This window comes from Vanessa cardui, chromosome 2 (assembly GCF_905220365.1).
Source record: "Vanessa cardui chromosome 2, ilVanCard2.1, whole genome shotgun sequence".
NCBI classification, from domain to species: Eukaryota; Metazoa; Arthropoda; class Insecta; order Lepidoptera; family Nymphalidae; genus Vanessa; species Vanessa cardui.
This window is the reverse complement of record NC_061124.1, coordinates 11,508,913-11,528,741: the sequence shown is the minus strand read 5'-3', so window position 1 is coordinate 11,528,741 and position 19,829 is coordinate 11,508,913. Positions and strand designations below refer to the sequence as shown.

The following is a 19,829-nucleotide window of genomic DNA, read 5'->3' as shown; positions in this document are numbered from 1 at the left end:
CACCGCCGAGCACGAGATGAGTTATAAACACAAATTAAGCACATATATATAGTGGTGCTTGCCTGGGTTTGAACCCGCAACCATCGGTTAAGATGTACGCGTTCTAACCACTGGGCCATCTCAGCTCTCAATATATTTGTACAGTGGCGGATTTACCAATAGACTAAGTAGGCTGGAGCTTAGAGTGGCAGATTTAGAAGGGCAGCAAATTTAGCCCAAATTTGTTATTATCTTACAGAAATTAAAAAAAAACTTATAATTATATGTATACACATTACGTCCCTAATCCGTATACTCGTCACTACATAGCCGGTTGGAAAAATAATCCAGTAACTGAGAGAAATATCACCTAGTTTATAATCATACTAATAACGGAAAAAAAAAACCGATATAATGAGGGCGATAGAACAAAAATCATAAATATTGCAAAAAAAAAAAGTAGGGGCGGCAAAAATTTAATAACCTACTAGCCTACTAGCGGCAGATTTGTAAATCCGCCACTGTATTTGTACTATTTTGTAGCTTGCAGTATTGTTAATCATTGAAGGTCAAATGCAAGACTTTTTTTAAATATATAATAACCCGTTTTATTACAGTTTACAGGACGACTGTTACGTTTCCGACCTCATAATCATGATTTATCTTTAAATTACTATATTATGGTTACCATTACACATAATCATGATTCGTATCGCTTATTTCTATATACATGTTTTTCTTTTTAATGTATTTAAAATATTTTATTTTGTCATTATTTATCAATTATTATTTAGTATATTTTTATTTTTTTTAATTAGTTATTGAATTTTATAAGTTGCTATTAATTGAAATATTATATTGTTAAATTTATATGTAAACTGAGGAAATTTTACAATAATGTTTTGTCAGTCAATTTAACTAACCTGTAAGTAGATATAAGTTTATTTTTTTGTAAATAATTTAAAAAATAAAATTTAATTAAACGTTCGCATTAATTAAACCACAAAAGGGTATATGTTATAACTTATTTCGTAATTATTTTAAACTTTTTAATTAATAAGTTAGTGTTTACTCGTTCGGGATAAAAATAAACGAACATATATGAGACCTTGTCAAACACGGTTATTTTAATAATTTCGCAAGGATTAATTAAAATAATTAAGATGTCATGAAAATCATGTCATGACAAAATAAATTATGTCATGATTTTGCTCGACGCTGTAATACCAACAACAGTCAAGTACTCCATCACAAGCTATTGTAATATTTTAACACTAGCTTTGCCCAGGTGTTTTACCTGCTTTTAAAAGAATTATTAAATAAGTAAATATTGGACAACATCACATACATACTGATTCCAATGTAAGTTGCTAAAGCATTGTTATGAAAAATCAAAAGTAACGACGCTTTCACAAACACCCAGACCCGAGACAACAAAGAAAGCTAATGAACTTTTTCTACATCGACGTATGAAAACCGGTGTACGCACTACTCAACCATTCTTTCTCATTCGTACTCTCATTCAAACATGATAGTTTTTTGAAAGACAGAGTTTTATTATACCAGCACTGAAATCAAAAATCAATGCAAAAAACACTATTTCATATAACCAATTACACGGGCATTTGAACTGTTTTCTAATTATTAAATTACATTTAGGCTATTCTGGCCACAGAAGAAGTAAAGAACGATAAACAACTTTAACTTAGATATGAGATGATATCTTTTGTATAAAATTTGAATAATATATTATATCGTGAAAAAATAGCGTTTTGCCGGCGAACTTATTTTTGTCAAGTGGAATAGTGATGTATGATAAATAAATATAACCTAATCAGGGATTGTTTACAGAGATATATAAAGTCCATTAGCAAATCATATAGAATATATTAGAAACACCTTTGTTTACTTTACTCTGCGATTGAAATAGGATAGAGATAGATGTGTTAATCGGTCATAACTATTATTAGATATTAGTTCCATGAAGGGAAATAAATAACGTCACTTACGCCTTTTGCTCCATGTAACTTTTTTTTATAAATCAACTTTCATATTGCGTTTCTAAATATTACAATAGGCAAATGGACCGTGGCGCAACGATATGACAACACACCGCCTCTCAATAATCAACACAGATATCATTTACTTTTTGTATACATTATGAAAGCCTTCATAAATAAAGAATTCATGTTAAAAGAAATAATTTATTAATATCGTTTGAAAATTACCACGATATTAGTAACAACAACAAAATCAGCCTCTAAATTTCCCACTGCTGGGCTAAGGCCTCCTCTCCCTTTGAGGAGAAGGTTTGAAAATTATTCCAACCCGGTGCTCCGATGCGGGTAGGTAAAATACACATGTGTGTATTTTACCTACCCGCATTTGGCCGAATTTCTATGACATTAGACATATGCAGTTTTCCTTACGATGTTATCCTTCACCGCTGAGCATGAGATGAATTAACACAAATTAAGCACATGAGTATTTACTGGTGCTTGCCTGGGTGTGAACCCGCAATCATAGTTTAGATGCACGCGTTTTAACCAATATGTCATCCCGGTAAGAGCCAAGGCAAAACAACAACAGCAACAACTGTTGTTGTTTTTGTAATTTGTATTTATAGTTAATTTGGACCAGCGTAATGGAATATGTTCCAAATCTATTTCTGAAAGGGCGAGGCTTACTGTGTTACTGTGGATGTCAATACATAGGTGACGGATAATAGAGGAGAATCAAAGGAAAAGACATACTGATAGGATGATAAACAGGCAGGGAAAAATATTTCTCATTAGCGACACACTTACAAAAACGAATGAATAAATAATTAAACCACCTTAGAAGTCTTATCTATTTCTTTAGATAATAATAAGTTACAACCCGTTATACACTCATGCGATGTCAAGCCGTCAAGTTAAATAATTAAAATAGTAAAGCGTAGATGTCTCATATCGGCAATGGATTCCTTATGTCTTAACTAAAAAGTTTACATGTATATTACACCACACACACTTCAGCGCGGGTTGGATACATAATACACCAAATACATGAATGTTGCTTCAATGCGTTTTTCGTCGAGAGCCAATCGTCGTCTCAAGATGAATTTGTGAAACAAAACAAACATTGGATTGGAAACGTATTAATAACTAGCGGCCCGCCCCGGCTTCGCACGGGTGCAAAACTAAAACTAATTATAATTTCTTTATTTTTCGACATCGCATTAGAAACTTCCATAATTGTCAGCGATTTTTACTACATTGCCCTTCGAAAAACCTTCCTCTCGAATCACTCTTAAAAAAACCGCATCAAAATCTGTTGCGTAATTTTAAAGATACATAGGGACAGACAGCGGTAAGCAACTTTGTTTTATACTATGTAAAGAAGATCAACAGTGCCCGAATTTGTAACCGCGATCTTTGTTTGAAATCCACGTTTTCTATACACGAAACCAACTTGTTTCTTTCGATAAATATAACTATATAATAATAATTCTTATTTCACTCTTGTGTTTAGTTGGAAAACTAATTTACAACCATTAGCGCTTACAAATATTGTCAACAAAAAGCATGAATTAATACCTGTTACTATTTCGCAAAACTATGCAAGCATGATTTATAAATAAAAATGAATATATTAACTTGGATTTCATATCGCCGCGATAATTTTTAATAAACATTCTATCTTAGAAACTTTTACATTGATAAGATAATTTATACTTTTTAAAATTGTATACCTACATAAATAATGATATTTGTCATCAGTCGTATATATAACATATCATATTCTAAAAGTGCAAACGGGAGAAATCTGGTCCTGAAATAAACTCTACCAATCTTCCCCTTTACAATATACATTTTGCCGAACAAAAAATACATTTTTCTACATTACAGACTTACTCATATACACTTACTGTATATTCTTATTACTTTCCTATCACACTAGATAAAGTTTACAGTAGGTCTACTACCACCAAATGGAAATATATGTATTTATATACCGATTTGAAGGGTGAGTGAGAATATATCGAAGAGCACAATGGATATAAAATCTTATTTACTGATTTATGACCAGTTGTGTCCACGTACCATCATGTCCATTTGATCGTAAGAGTAATAATCATATCGTAATTTATAAACTCCAAATCTTATCCTTAAGACAAGAAGTTGCCTTACCCGTCAGATAAATATTTGAAGTTAACTTCTATTAGAGTATATAGATTAGAGTAACTGCTTTGTGCAAATTTGCAACGTGGATAATTTAAATTTAGTCTTAACGTTTATTTTTGTAAATAACCTGATCGATACAAGCAATACGAAAAGCGCCGGCGCCACTCTAAAACTACCCGCATTTCCAAAATATTTTTTTTTTGTACTTTTCTTTCAAATGGCGATAAAAATGGCGGTAACCTAAGAGACTATTTTAGTTACCAGTAAAAGTATATCTATAAATTACATTATATTTTTAACCTTACATAATTTTCACAAATCAGCATGTAATTTTTTTATTACTAATAAAAAAATTACGTGTTTGTTATTATAATTATAGTTTTGATTTCCGTTAGAGAATTTCCCCAATATAGGCTTTATTTCTTTTGCCATATCCAAAGTCGAGATATGTACGTTGCAGTTTATCTATTGAAAATTAGTTTATGGCTGCATTTTCTATGACTTTTAGCTTACAGTATAATACACGGCAAAACATAATTTTAATCGTTATCATAGACCAATGGTCTATTTTCTTACCTTTTTGCCTGTATGAAAATCAAATCGTTACAGATAACGTTCAAGACAAGCCAACATGACAATTAAAACTTTTTGTGTAGTTCAAATGTTTGATAACAGTCAAATTGTAAAATTAATTAATAAAAAGAAAGAAGTTTGAATTTCGAACTCACGAATTTCGGCTGTAGCGAACTGCAGCGCTAACAGGATCACCGCAGTGGTCAGCATGCTTGCACAACAATTTCGTAAAACGCACTCGTGTGGAAATCAATCGCGGGTTCGCCCAGCCGAGTCGCGGTGTGGACCGGCACTGCGCCTTCACAACACTCCACCACCAGCGTACACTACACTAAGGACATGTGAATGTCTCAGTACACGGGATTTGAAAAGGCTTTGCCCAATGTTTTATCGCTTTCCTCCTCTTATCACCTATTTTGAAAAGAGATGGTTGCCGTTAGACTTTGGAATGGTTTCCGATGTTGCAGGTGGAAGTTAACTATCCTTAAATAATCTAAGTCAAACACGTGACTGAGTCACGTTGCTGCGTGCTGGTTACTTGTACGGTCATTTTGTACAAGAAACGGAAAATGCTATATAAAGTCATTACTTACTTAAGCTACTTACTGCAGCTTTGCTCACGTAATATACATGGCTCTATCTACTATAAATTTTGGTTCAACAATACCAACCCACTTTTTAATAAATAATTGTAGGTTATCAAAAACGCAATGAAAAATATCTGTAACGTCCTACTAAATTTATCTAAATTTGATACTACGTGAACAAAAAAAATGCAAACTACGTAAAAAACAACACACACACAATCATTTCCTAAAAAATTAATTAATGTTATGAATACATAATGTAAATCACATAAAACAGAACTCTACATCAAAAATCTATAATCGATCTGTTTGTTCATAAAATATATTTTGTCTCACATGTTACCAACGGATTGCAACGTCGAAATACTGTCAGCAAATTTTCGTTTAAGTTCTTTTACAGTTCATTTCGTTTTAAGACTTAAAATACACTCGGGATTTGTAACTAAATCAGCAATGAAGCCTCTTTTAGAATTACATTCCACTTTCTTTTTAAAAGAACAACGTTTATTTATACGACGTCCCATTATTATATGCTGTTAATATTCATACCGTACTCGAATAGTAACAATTAAAATTAAGTTTTTATTAACATGAGCGCAAATATTCTTTATTACGTAAAATGTGTATGCTAGGAAGGTGTAAACGTCGCACTGTTGGGCTAAGGGCTTTTTTTGTGGCGAAGGTTTGTAGAACCACTCTGATTTCATTTCTGTTGGTGGATACACATGGCACAAATATACATTCGATACATACCTAGCACAGGATTAATAATATACTGCTAATTTACAAAGCAAGTAAGTGAGGAGCTATCGGTCCTTACAATATTACGGTGACATGATCCATCACATTATGACATGTTTGGTGTCGAGCTCCTTGCTTTCCCTGAAATATTCGTGCCCGCTAGTTGAGGAATTTTATGCTAATGGCAATATTTCACGTACATTTGAACGTAATGTTTTGTAAAATCGGATAAGATTAATCTGATCTAACTTTTGTACCGTCTCAAAAATACATAAAAGTAAAGTAAAGTAACAGCCCATAAATTTCCCACTGCTGGGTTACGACCTCCTCTTCCATTAAGGAGAGAGTTTGGAACATATTCCACCACGCTGTTTCAGTGCGGGTCGATGGAATGCACATGTAGCAGAATTTCGATGAAATTAGACACATGCAGGCTTTCTCACGATGTTTTCACCGCCGAGCACGAGATGTATTATAAACATAAATTAAGCACATATATATAGTGGTGCTTGCTTGGGTTTGAACCCGAAAACATCGATTAAGATGCACGTGTTCTAACCACTGGGCCATCTCTGTTCATAAATAAATACATACATATGTCCCATTGCTAGGGTTTTGCAAACCTAATTTAATTAAACAGTTGATCGCAAAGATAAGACATAGGTAAGTACATGTGATTGTGTTAGTTTGTTTTTAACAGGTTCGCGTTGCAAAATGAACATTAAGCACTATTTATCTGCGATTTCGCAATTTACTTAGTAATCAAATGGATCCTACGTGAAAAAAATGCCAAATTTGCTCGTTTTGTGTAAACAACTCGTGTGAACGCTTGTACACTTATAGATCAAGGTTATGAAGACGCTAAAAAAATGTTTTCTTCTTATAACAAGATTCTTTTTTATGAAATACAAACCAACTTCTATGTTCAAAGTAAATAATTCAGTTTATTTCAATAGTTTTGTTTAAAGAATTCAACGCGACAAAAGCTCGCGCAAACATTTTTATTGCTCGTTCCTCGAATTTTTTTTTTAATTATACTTGAAATGAGCTGAGATGGCACAGTGATTAGAACGAGTGAATATTAAACGATGATTTCGGATTCAAACCCAGGCAAGCACCACTATATAGACGTGTGCTTAATTTGTTTTTATAATAATTCATCTCGTGGTCGCTGGGGAAGGGAAACATCGTAAGGAAACATCATGTGTCTAATTTCATCGAAATTCTGACACATGTGTATTCCATCATCATCATCATCATCAGCCTATTTTTGCCCACTGCTGGACTTAGGCCTCTCCCAGTGCACGCCACTGTGGTCTTTCTCCGGCTACTCGCATCCAGCTCCTGCTCGCCGCCTTGCGTATATCGTCACTCCACCGTGCGTGATGTGTATTCCACCAAACCACATTGGAACAGGTTGGTGGAATATGTTCTTACCCTACTCCTTCTTCAAACCCTCTCCTTAGTGGGAGAGGCCTTGGTCCAGCAGTGGGAAATTACAGGCTGTTACTGATACTTGAAATAAAAATATTATTATCATTACACCAATCCAAACATTTCATTTAAAAAAAAAAAAAAAAAATTAGAAAGACAATTTTGAAGTACAATGGATAAAGATCTAGCTAGAGATATTCTCGCTCCCCTAGGGATTCTTTTTACTAAAGGTATATTTTTGTGACATTTTGTTAATAAATTTTCAAAATTAATTGAATCTATATCACTGTTCGCATCAGTAGGTAAAATAGAAAAAGTGTCATTTGATTTTTCTAATGGAAGGCTATGACAGCGGGTTGTATGAATTTTTAAGCCTTTTTGGCTTCTGAAAAGCGTCCCATTAGTACATTGGGGACATGACATGACCGGCTGGGAATTAATGATTGTCCTATCATTATTAGAATAAAACATTTAACTGTATAAACTTATAAAAATGTATATATTCTAATAAACATTACATCATTAATTATGACATGAAAAAATATAGTCAATAATTTTTACATCAATCTTTAAACTCATAAAATACATAATATGTAGTTCCGACGTAAATTTCTTATTTGTAAGGAAGCCTTAGGCTCTGTTTTTACTAACTGTTCACAATATATATTTGGTAATATAATGTTTATACAAAATAATATAAAAAATATTCCATCAATGCTGATATACATACTATTAATACAAGAAATAAGAAAAAACTTGTAACCCCCAATTTCCGTTTGCATACGGTAATAAGATACCGGAAAATATAATCAATTTACCATTCTCAAAATTTAAAAAGATTATTAAGACTAAATTAATAAATAAATCATATTAGTCATTAAAAGAGGACTTTTTAGAAGGAAACGCCGGGAGGTTCCATCATAGGACACTAATTACTGTAAATTGCACGTTTACAACAGCATTGTAAATCTGTTTATTTAAAAAGAGCAACTATGCGAGTTTCTTGCCGTTTCTTCTCGCTGGAAGCTACTTTCCGAAACGTAACCAAAAACACTTCTTTGTGAAGTTTACTTGAATAAAATTGATTTGATTTGATTTCAATGACTTTTTTATGCAACAGATAAGTTGCGACCAAAAAGGCCACGAGATATTCCCTATGAACAATATAGTTTGGTGCTGTAAGAAGTATCATCCGTTCCTTACATCGGTAATGTGCCGGCAAATTTGGGAACAGATATACTATGTCCCTAATCCCTGTAGTTGCACTGGCTCATCCTTCGAACCGGAACTCAATACTACAAAGTAGAATAAAAAAAATATATTTAATAAATGGTACCTAATAAAGGACTTGCACAAAGCCCTACCAAATCTATAAAATGTATAAACAAACAAACATTTAGTTCATTAGTTTTATTCTCTTTTCCGTAATCAAAGGACAACATTCATTTTAAATACTTCTAGTCAGTATCGTATTTGAAGAAATCTAGCCAGTTTGCAAACTATCGAAAAACTATGAACAAATTGATTTTAAAATAACCGGCCAATTCGAATGAAATTATAAACACACTGACCTAAAAGATTATGAATAACAGTTTATTCATAACTTAAACGTTCCTTTCTCATTTTTTTTACAGTTAACAATATATCTAGATTATAAGCTGTCAGCCCTTACAATATTATTGTGATAATAAACTATTACAGTATGTTTGATGTCGAAAACCCAGCCCTCTCCGTGTAAACGTATTCATACCCAGAAGTTGGAGAATTTCTGACTAATTCTGGCAACATTTCACGTACATTCGAACTCACACATTCGTAAAAAATAAAGCTCTGTGCAAAATGTTTTGTAAAAATGTTTGGCTAATACAAATGTCGATAATAATCGATTGGTTACTTGATGGTGAGGCTTTGTGCAACATATCCTATATCCTACCATCAAGCAGCAATACTAAAGGCACAAGAATCATAACATTGACGATATGAATACTTACCATCAGGTGGTCATTTGCCAGACCGACTACCTATGCCATAAAACAGTCACACTCACAAACAATTTTTACATATACATCGGTGGTAAATGTAAACATAGCATTCAAACAACACGCGTTAGAACAACGTTTTTTTATGGTATAGGTTGGCGGACAAGCATATGGGCCACCGGATGGTAAGTGGTCACCATCACCCATAGAGAATGACGCTGTAAGAAATATTAACTATTCTTTACATCGTCAATGTGCCACCGACCTTGGGAACTAAGATGTTATGTCCCTTGTGCCTGTAGTTACACTGGCTCACTTACCCTTCAAACCGGAACACAACAGTACTGAGTACTGTTATTTGGCGGAAGAATAACTACGTGTTGGAATAAATTTCATATCTTCTCTTCAGGAGGCGAAAAGACTGCGCAGCTGTGGGAAAATTACTAGCTGACATTTAATCGTTACTAGAAAATAATAAATTTAATCATAATCCCTTTTTAAAAGAGATGATGATTTGAATTCCTTTGATCATTTATAGTAGATTAATAGAGTGTTCCTTAAAATAGTTTAGTCAGCAAAACCTCTCATTTCCTAAAGCAGGTATCGAGTGACATTAATTCCGTTTCCGACGGCGAGCGGCGCGGTGAGGCAACGCGTGGTCAAGGCGAGCCGGCAGCTTGTGGATTATTGGCAACCGCAGAAATAAGATCTCACTCGCTACGAATATTTACGTAATAGTGTCATCAAACGATCACAATAAATTTACGAAAGGGCTTCATTTCATATGCATTTCGGTTTTGCCTTCCTATGTAACGTTTTCAAGGAAGGCTCTCTTCCTATTTATAGATCTCGTTTATTTTAATCAATGAGCTGAATGAGCAATCGATCAGCAAATGTGTATAATCAAATAAATATTGGACAACATCACACACTTTATGCTGATCCCAATGTAAGTAGCTAAAGCGCTTGTCTTATGGAAAATCAGAAGTAACGACGGTACTACAAACATCAAGACCAGAAGACAACATAGAAAATAATTGAACTTCATCGACTCGGCCGGGAATGGAACCCGGGACCCATGAAAATCGGTGTACGCACTACTCGACCACGTAGTATGTGTAAATACTATAATTAAATAATTTTAGCGAATATTTTTTATTCTATAGTATAGTGCCATAAATTTGTTTTATTATTATTACTACAAAATTTTAATACAGTTAATTTAAAAAAAGGAGTTGAGTTTGATTCTGGAAACAAAGCCATCTAATGTACTAAATGTAATTATCTTATTAAATTAATTAATAAAACCTCTTTTTGATTATTTTTTATAGAGATACAAGGATGTTTTTGTCAATTATCTAATATGAAACTCTCTTGCTATATGTACATAAAACATATAAAAACACGCGGCTTTAAAACAATGAAATCAAATTATCTTATATATTAATGTCGTAGATCGATTTTTATGCCAAGGATTATGGAACGATTGCTGCATAATAAAAATATTTCGGTCTCATTATGAAGAGTCCAGCCTTAGATATGCAGAAAATAAAGGCTCTTGATTCTTGATTGCAATTTACTAAATTATTACAATTTTAAAACCTGTTGCGGCATAAGAAAAAAAACGAAAAACGTCTGAACAAACTTCAATTCTAACTTAACTAATGAATCCTATTTGACATTAATAATTGAATTTGAATAAAGTTTCATCATTTTGGCGCCAAATGTCGTTAGTGACTTGCAATTTACAATGAATGAAATCAAAACAAAACCTGTCATAAATTTTGAAATTCCTAAGAAATCTTTTGAATAGATTTTTTTATTAACAATTTAGGAACAAGAGCCGAGATGGCCCAGTGGTTAGAACGCGTGCGTCTTAACCGATGATTGCGGGTTCAAACCCAGGCAAGCAACACTATTTATATGTGCTTAATTTGTGATTATAATTCATCTCGTGCTCGGCGGTGAAGGAAAACATCGTGAGAAAACCTGCATGTGTCTAATTTCATCGAAATTCTGCCACATGTGCATTCCACCAACCTGCATTAGAAACAGCGTGGAATATGTTCCAAACCTTAATGGAAGAGGAGGCTTTATCTCAGTAGTGAGAAATGTACAGGATCATACTATTAACAGTCGATATATTCATAAATGAATAAGTAAAATAAATTTAAATGCTCGACAAGTCATTAATAAATAATCAACTATTTTGAAATAACGTTTAATGAAATCCGATATTTATTCTTTCTATAGATGTAATTATTCATTTATTCTTAAATAGACTAATCTCTAACCTATCGATATTATTAACACGCTTTTGTTAGATTCTCTAGTAACTATGTAAGAAAATCTTGGAATCTTAATTTGACCCACTTCCAGGTCTTCGATTTGAATAAAATTTTGCACAAAAAAATATTTAATTTTAGTGCGTTCTTAAACCGCATGTTTTTATACTATTATATTTTTTCTGACTAATATTATTATCAATAAGTTTGTTATGCTTCGCGTCTTAACCAATCTACTACACTACCGATTGTAATGAAATTCTATACGAAGTATTAATGGGAAAGTCATAGTGTCAAAATCACATCATCGACCCAAACTGCAAAGCCAACGTAGAAACAAATATTAAATAAATCGAGAACTACATTATTACGATGATATTATGTTCTTTGTATGAAATACAACAGGACAAGGAATATTTATATATCGTTTTAATTTCTCAACCGGCGTATTATTACGACTCGTCCGCACACAGCGGATGGGTCAGTAGGATGCTTTGTAAACGAGGAACCGATTATCCGCAATTATGGTAGATTGGAAACCCTCCTCGCCAAGGTTTGGAAAGTGGGAGTATTGAACTTTAGCGTTATGAGTACACCGGGCACCGGGCACGCTTATCGTTAACTAAATTTATCCATTTGAATATTGCGTTTAGAATTATTTATTCAATACAAAGTAGATTGAATGAGAATAATTACGCGTATAGAACGATAACAATAAATCTGTTTAGCCTAGAAGATACGCCTCTCTACGTTAATTTGTTGGGATACATTGATAAATATAATCTTACTAGCGACTTATTGGTATAATGCTGATCCTAAAAATACATTGTATTTTAACATACGACGTTCCCAGCTTTTTAATTATACATCTTATCTTTTCTTTTAAATCAATATTTCTATTTAAAAAAATGCATCAAAATCTGTTGCTTAGTTTTAAAAATCTAAGCATACATAGGAACAGGGGGACGCAACATTTCTTATACTATTGGAATTAGTGACTTGTATTTTTTGTCTTTATTCTTACATTAATCAACTGACGCACACTAAAATATCTGGTCACGTACACGCTTATAATTCAGGGAGGAGGGATACTCATTTGTAATCGAATATATCCATAAGAAACCATGGCTATTTTGGTAGTTAGATGTATATTAAATAACCGTTCTTAATAATCTTTTCTTTTAACTTTTTTATACTTTGTTCTACTATTTGAATAGGCTAAGATGATTTTGAATCTAATTGAATATTATTGGTTCAAGAGGTAGCAAGCATTACCGGATTTTCATATGATTAATTTGTGTTTATAATTCATCTACTGTGCGATGCTAATCTGAGAAATGAGTGTATTTAACCCGCACTGAAGCACCATGATTCTAACCAGTGGGTTAACTGTAGCTGTAACGGAGAGCGTTAGAGGAGTGCCTCTAACGCTCTCCGTTACAGCCCTCTTTTGAAAAGAACAGTAAGATAAAAAACTGTGTTATGTTAAAAATGTATGATAAAAACAACATACAATTAAAATATACCTTAATTTATTTTTCACCAACGACATTCTTACAATACAATAATAACAATGTATACTTAACAAGATAGTCTAAGACAATATTGAATTATATAATAATTCTTAAAAAAAAACCTCTCGGTCTCTCTCAAGCTTTATATCATACAATGTTTCGTATATTTTAAACTGAGGTAACACTGAAGTTTTGTGCGAATAGATATTTACTTAATTTAAAAATCTAAAGACACATTTTTAATTACGATTTACGCAACAAATGTAATATATTATGCCAATAATTTCAAATTTTTTTCAATTTTTATTTTTTATAAATTTAAAACAAAACGAATATGACCAATTACCTACCGCATAATAAAAATGCGGGACCTTTGCCTAAAGCTTAACATTATATATTACATAACATTGTAAAAAACTCTATTTTAAAAATATCAATTCCAAGAATTGTCAAATGATATTTTAAAAATAGAATCTTTTAGTAAAATACACACACACATCTAAATAATACACAATCTCTCGTGAAATTCAAATGTAGATAATTAAGCCTCTGGCAGTAATTCGTCTAGCGGGATATTCGCTACTATCTTGTTCGCTGCGTCCAGTAGGATTTTAGCTACGGTCTTCTCGAGGTAGGGTTGTGTAGTCTTTAAGAATTCATCGCGATTCTGATTGATGGCCTCATTTGTCGCGTCACCTGAAAGAAAATACAATTTAGAATGAATAAAAATTCTTAATTCACGGAATTATAAATTATTCGAATCGACATTTCACAAGATTTTTAATATGAAACTATCACCGCTTCGGGATGATTTAAAGCTAAAGCAAAGGAGGTTCAGTTCGACTTATATGTATGTAACATTGTTAGAATTTAATTACATATGAGTATGATAACATAGAAAATAATTGAACTTCATCGACTCGGCCGGGAATGGAACCCGGGACCCATGAAAATCGGTGTACGCACTACTCGACCACGTAGTATGTGTAAATACTATAATTAAATAATTTTAGCGAATATTTTTTATTCTATAGTATAGTGCCATAAATTTGTTTTATTATTATTACTACAAAATTTTAATACAGTTAATTTAAAAAAAGGAGTTGAGTTTGATTCTGGAAACAAAGCCATCTAATGTACTAAATGTAATTATCTTATTAAATTAATTAATAAAACCTCTTTTTGATTATTTTTTATAGAGATACAAGGATGTTTTTGTCAATTATCTAATATGAAACTCTCTTGCTATATGTACATAAAACATATAAAAACACGCGGCTTTAAAACAATGAAATCAAATTATCTTATATATTAATGTCGTAGATCGATTTTTATGCCAAGGATTATGGAACGATTGCTGCATAATAAAAATATTTCGGTCTCATTATGAAGAGTCCAGCCTTAGATATGCAGAAAATAAAGGCTCTTGATTCTTGATTGCAATTTACTAAATTATTACAATTTTAAAACCTGTTGCGGCATAAGAAAAAAAACGAAAAACGTCTGAACAAACTTCAATTCTAACTTAACTAATGAATCCTATTTGACATTAATAATTGAATTTGAATAAAGTTTCATCATTTTGGCGCCAAATGTCGTTAGTGACTTGCAATTTACAATGAATGAAATCAAAACAAAACCTGTCATAAATTTTGAAATTCCTAAGAAATCTTTTGAATAGATTTTTTTATTAACAATTTAGGAACAAGAGCCGAGATGGCCCAGTGGTTAGAACGCGTGCGTCTTAACCGATGATTGCGGGTTCAAACCCAGGCAAGCAACACTATTTATATGTGCTTAATTTGTGATTATAATTCATCTCGTGCTCGGCGGTGAAGGAAAACATCGTGAGAAAACCTGCATGTGTCTAATTTCATCGAAATTCTGCCACATGTGCATTCCACCAACCTGCATTAGAAACAGCGTGGAATATGTTCCAAACCTTAATGGAAGAGGAGGCTTTATCTCAGTAGTGAGAAATGTACAGGATCATACTATTAACAGTCGATATATTCATAAATGAATAAGTAAAATAAATTTAAATGCTCGACAAGTCATTAATAAATAATCAACTATTTTGAAATAACGTTTAATGAAATCCGATATTTATTCTTTCTATAGATGTAATTATTCATTTATTCTTAAATAGACTAATCTCTAACCTATCGATATTATTAACACGCTTTTGTTAGATTCTCTAGTAACTATGTAAGAAAATCTTGGAATCTTAATTTGACCCACTTCCAGGTCTTCGATTTGAATAAAATTTTGCACAAAAAAATATTTAATTTTAGTGCGTTCTTAAACCGCATGTTTTTATACTATTATATTTTTTCTGACTAATATTATTATCAATAAGTTTGTTATGCTTCGCGTCTTAACCAATCTACTACACTACCGATTGTAATGAAATTCTATACGAAGTATTAATGGGAAAGTCATAGTGTCAAAATCACATCATCGACCCAAACTGCAAAGCCAACGTAGAAACAAATATTAAATAAATCGAGAACTACATTATTACGATGATATTATGTTCTTTGTATGAAATACAACAGGACAAGGAATATTTATATATCGTTTTAATTTCTCAACCGGCGTATTATTACGACTCGTCCGCACACAGCGGATGGGTCAGTAGGATGCTTTGTAAACGAGGAACCGATTATCCGCAATTATGGTAGATTGGAAACCCTCCTCGCCAAGGTTTGGAAAGTGGGAGTATTGAACTTTAGCGTTATGAGTACACCGGGCACCGGGCACGCTTATCGTTAACTAAATTTATCCATTTGAATATTGCGTTTAGAATTATTTATTCAATACAAAGTAGATTGAATGAGAATAATTACGCGTATAGAACGATAACAATAAATCTGTTTAGCCTAGAAGATACGCCTCTCTACGTTAATTTGTTGGGATACATTGATAAATATAATCTTACTAGCGACTTATTGGTATAATGCTGATCCTAAAAATACATTGTATTTTAACATACGACGTTCCCAGCTTTTTAATTATACATCTTATCTTTTCTTTTAAATCAATATTTCTATTTAAAAAAATGCATCAAAATCTGTTGCTTAGTTTTAAAAATCTAAGCATACATAGGAACAGGGGGACGCAACATTTCTTATACTATTGGAATTAGTGACTTGTATTTTTTGTCTTTATTCTTACATTAATCAACTGACGCACACTAAAATATCTGGTCACGTACACGCTTATAATTCAGGGAGGAGGGATACTCATTTGTAATCGAATATATCCATAAGAAACCATGGCTATTTTGGTAGTTAGATGTATATTAAATAACCGTTCTTAATAATCTTTTCTTTTAACTTTTTTATACTTTGTTCTACTATTTGAATAGGCTAAGATGATTTTGAATCTAATTGAATATTATTGGTTCAAGAGGTAGCAAGCATTACCGGATTTTCATATGATTAATTTGTGTTTATAATTCATCTACTGTGCGATGCTAATCTGAGAAATGAGTGTATTTAACCCGCACTGAAGCACCATGATTCTAACCAGTGGGTTAACTGTAGCTGTAACGGAGAGCGTTAGAGGAGTGCCTCTAACGCTCTCCGTTACAGCCCTCTTTTGAAAAGAACAGTAAGATAAAAAACTGTGTTATGTTAAAAATGTATGATAAAAACAACATACAATTAAAATATACCTTAATTTATTTTTCACCAACGACATTCTTACAATACAATAATAACAATGTATACTTAACAAGATAGTCTAAGACAATATTGAATTATATAATAATTCTTAAAAAAAAACCTCTCGGTCTCTCTCAAGCTTTATATCATACAATGTTTCGTATATTTTAAACTGAGGTAACACTGAAGTTTTGTGCGAATAGATATTTACTTAATTTAAAAATCTAAAGACACATTTTTAATTACGATTTACGCAACAAATGTAATATATTATGCCAATAATTTCAAATTTTTTTCAATTTTTATTTTTTATAAATTTAAAACAAAACGAATATGACCAATTACCTACCGCATAATAAAAATGCGGGACCTTTGCCTAAAGCTTAACATTATATATTACATAACATTGTAAAAAACTCTATTTTAAAAATATCAATTCCAAGAATTGTCAAATGATATTTTAAAAATAGAATCTTTTAGTAAAATACACACACACATCTAAATAATACACAATCTCTCGTGAAATTCAAATGTAGATAATTAAGCCTCTGGCAGTAATTCGTCTAGCGGGATATTCGCTACTATCTTGTTCGCTGCGTCCAGTAGGATTTTAGCTACGGTCTTCTCGAGGTAGGGTTGTGTAGTCTTTAAGAATTCATCGCGATTCTGATTGATGGCCTCATTTGTCGCGTCACCTGAAAGAAAATACAATTTAGAATGAATAAAAATTCTTAATTCACGGAATTATAAATTATTCGAATCGACATTTCACAAGATTTTTAATATGAAACTATCACCGCTTCGGGATGATTTAAAGCTAAAGCAAAGGAGGTTCAGTTCGACTTATATGTATGTAACATTGTTAGAATTTAATTACATATGAGTATGATAACATAGAAAATAATTGAACTTCATCGACTCGGCCGGGAATGGAACCCGGGACCCATGAAAATCGGTGTACGCACTACTCGACCACGTAGTATGTGTAAATACTATAATTAAATAATTTTAGCGAATATTTTTTATTCTATAGTATAGTGCCATAAATTTGTTTTATTATTATTACTACAAAATTTTAATACAGTTAATTTAAAAAAAGGAGTTGAGTTTGATTCTGGAAACAAAGCCATCTAATGTACTAAATGTAATTATCTTATTAAATTAATTAATAAAACCTCTTTTTGATTATTTTTTATAGAGATACAAGGATGTTTTTGTCAATTATCTAATATGAAACTCTCTTGCTATATGTACATAAAACATATAAAAACACGCGGCTTTAAAACAATGAAATCAAATTATCTTATATATTAATGTCGTAGATCGATTTTTATGCCAAGGATTATGGAACGATTGCTGCATAATAAAAATATTTCGGTCTCATTATGAAGAGTCCAGCCTTAGATATGCAGAAAATAAAGGCTCTTGATTCTTGATTGCAATTTACTAAATTATTACAATTTTAAAACCTGTTGCGGCATAAGAAAAAAAACGAAAAACGTCTGAACAAACTTCAATTCTAACTTAACTAATGAATCCTATTTGACATTAATAATTGAATTTGAATAAAGTTTCATCATTTTGGCGCCAAATGTCGTTAGTGACTTGCAATTTACAATGAATGAAATCAAAACAAAACCTGTCATAAATTTTGAAATTCCTAAGAAATCTTTTGAATAGATTTTTTTATTAACAATTTAGGAACAAGAGCCGAGATGGCCCAGTGGTTAGAACGCGTGCGTCTTAACCGATGATTGCGGGTTCAAACCCAGGCAAGCAACACTATTTATATGTGCTTAATTTGTGATTATAATTCATCTCGTGCTCGGCGGTGAAGGAAAACATCGTGAGAAAACCTGCATGTGTCTAATTTCATCGAAATTCTGCCACATGTGCATTCCACCAACCTGCATTAGAAACAGCGTGGAATATGTTCCAAACCTTAATGGAAGAGGAGGCTTTATCTCAGTAGTGAGAAATGTACAGGATCATACTATTAACAGTCGATATATTCATAAATGAATAAGTAAAATAAATTTAAATGCTCGACAAGTCATTAATAAATAATCAACTATTTTGAAATAACGTTTAATGAAATCCGATATTTATTCTTTCTATAGATGTAATTATTCATTTATTCTTAAATAGACTAATCTCTAACCTATCGATATTATTAACACGCTTTTGTTAGATTCTCTAGTAACTATGTAAGAAAATCTTGGAATCTTAATTTGACCCACTTCCAGGTCTTCGATTTGAATAAAATTTTGCACAAAAAAATATTTAATTTTAGTGCGTTCTTAAACCGCATGTTTTTATACTATTATATTTTTTCTGACTAATATTATTATCAATAAGTTTGTTATGCTTCGCGTCTTAACCAATCTACTACACTACCGATTGTAATGAAATTCTATACGAAGTATTAATGGGAAAGTCATAGTGTCAAAATCACATCATCGACCCAAACTGCAAAGCCAACGTAGAAACAAATATTAAATAAATCGAGAACTACATTATTACGATGATATTATGTTCTTTGTATGAAATACAACAGGACAAGGAATATTTATATATCGTTTTAATTTCTCAACCGGCGTATTATTACGACTCGTCCGCACACAGCGGATGGGTCAGTAGGATGCTTTGTAAACGAGGAACCGATTATCCGCAATTATGGTAGATTGGAAACCCTCCTCGCCAAGGTTTGGAAAGTGGGAGTATTGAACTTTAGCGTTATGAGTACACCGGGCACCGGGCACGCTTATCGTTAACTAAATTTATCCATTTGAATATTGCGTTTAGAATTATTTATTCAATACAAAGTAGATTGAATGAGAATAATTACGCGTATAGAACGATAACAATAAATCTGTTTAGCCTAGAAGATACGCCTCTCTACG

The 19,829-nt window shown here is 32.2% G+C and overlaps 1 protein-coding gene across 1 annotated transcript in view; it reads right to left on the bottom strand.

Moving 5' to 3' along the window:
- LOC124536937 (circadian clock-controlled protein daywake-like) overlaps window positions 1-5,066 on the bottom strand; it is a 30,169-nt gene extending 25,103 nt beyond the window's left edge. The window contains exon 1 of the mRNA XM_047113609.1: window positions 4,874-5,066. Coding sequence (XP_046969565.1) covers window positions 4,874-4,928 — 55 coding nt within the window. The 5' untranslated portion in view covers window positions 4,929-5,066. The remainder of the gene's footprint in view (window positions 1-4,873) is intronic.
- Between the last annotated feature and the right edge of the window lie 14,763 nt (window positions 5,067-19,829).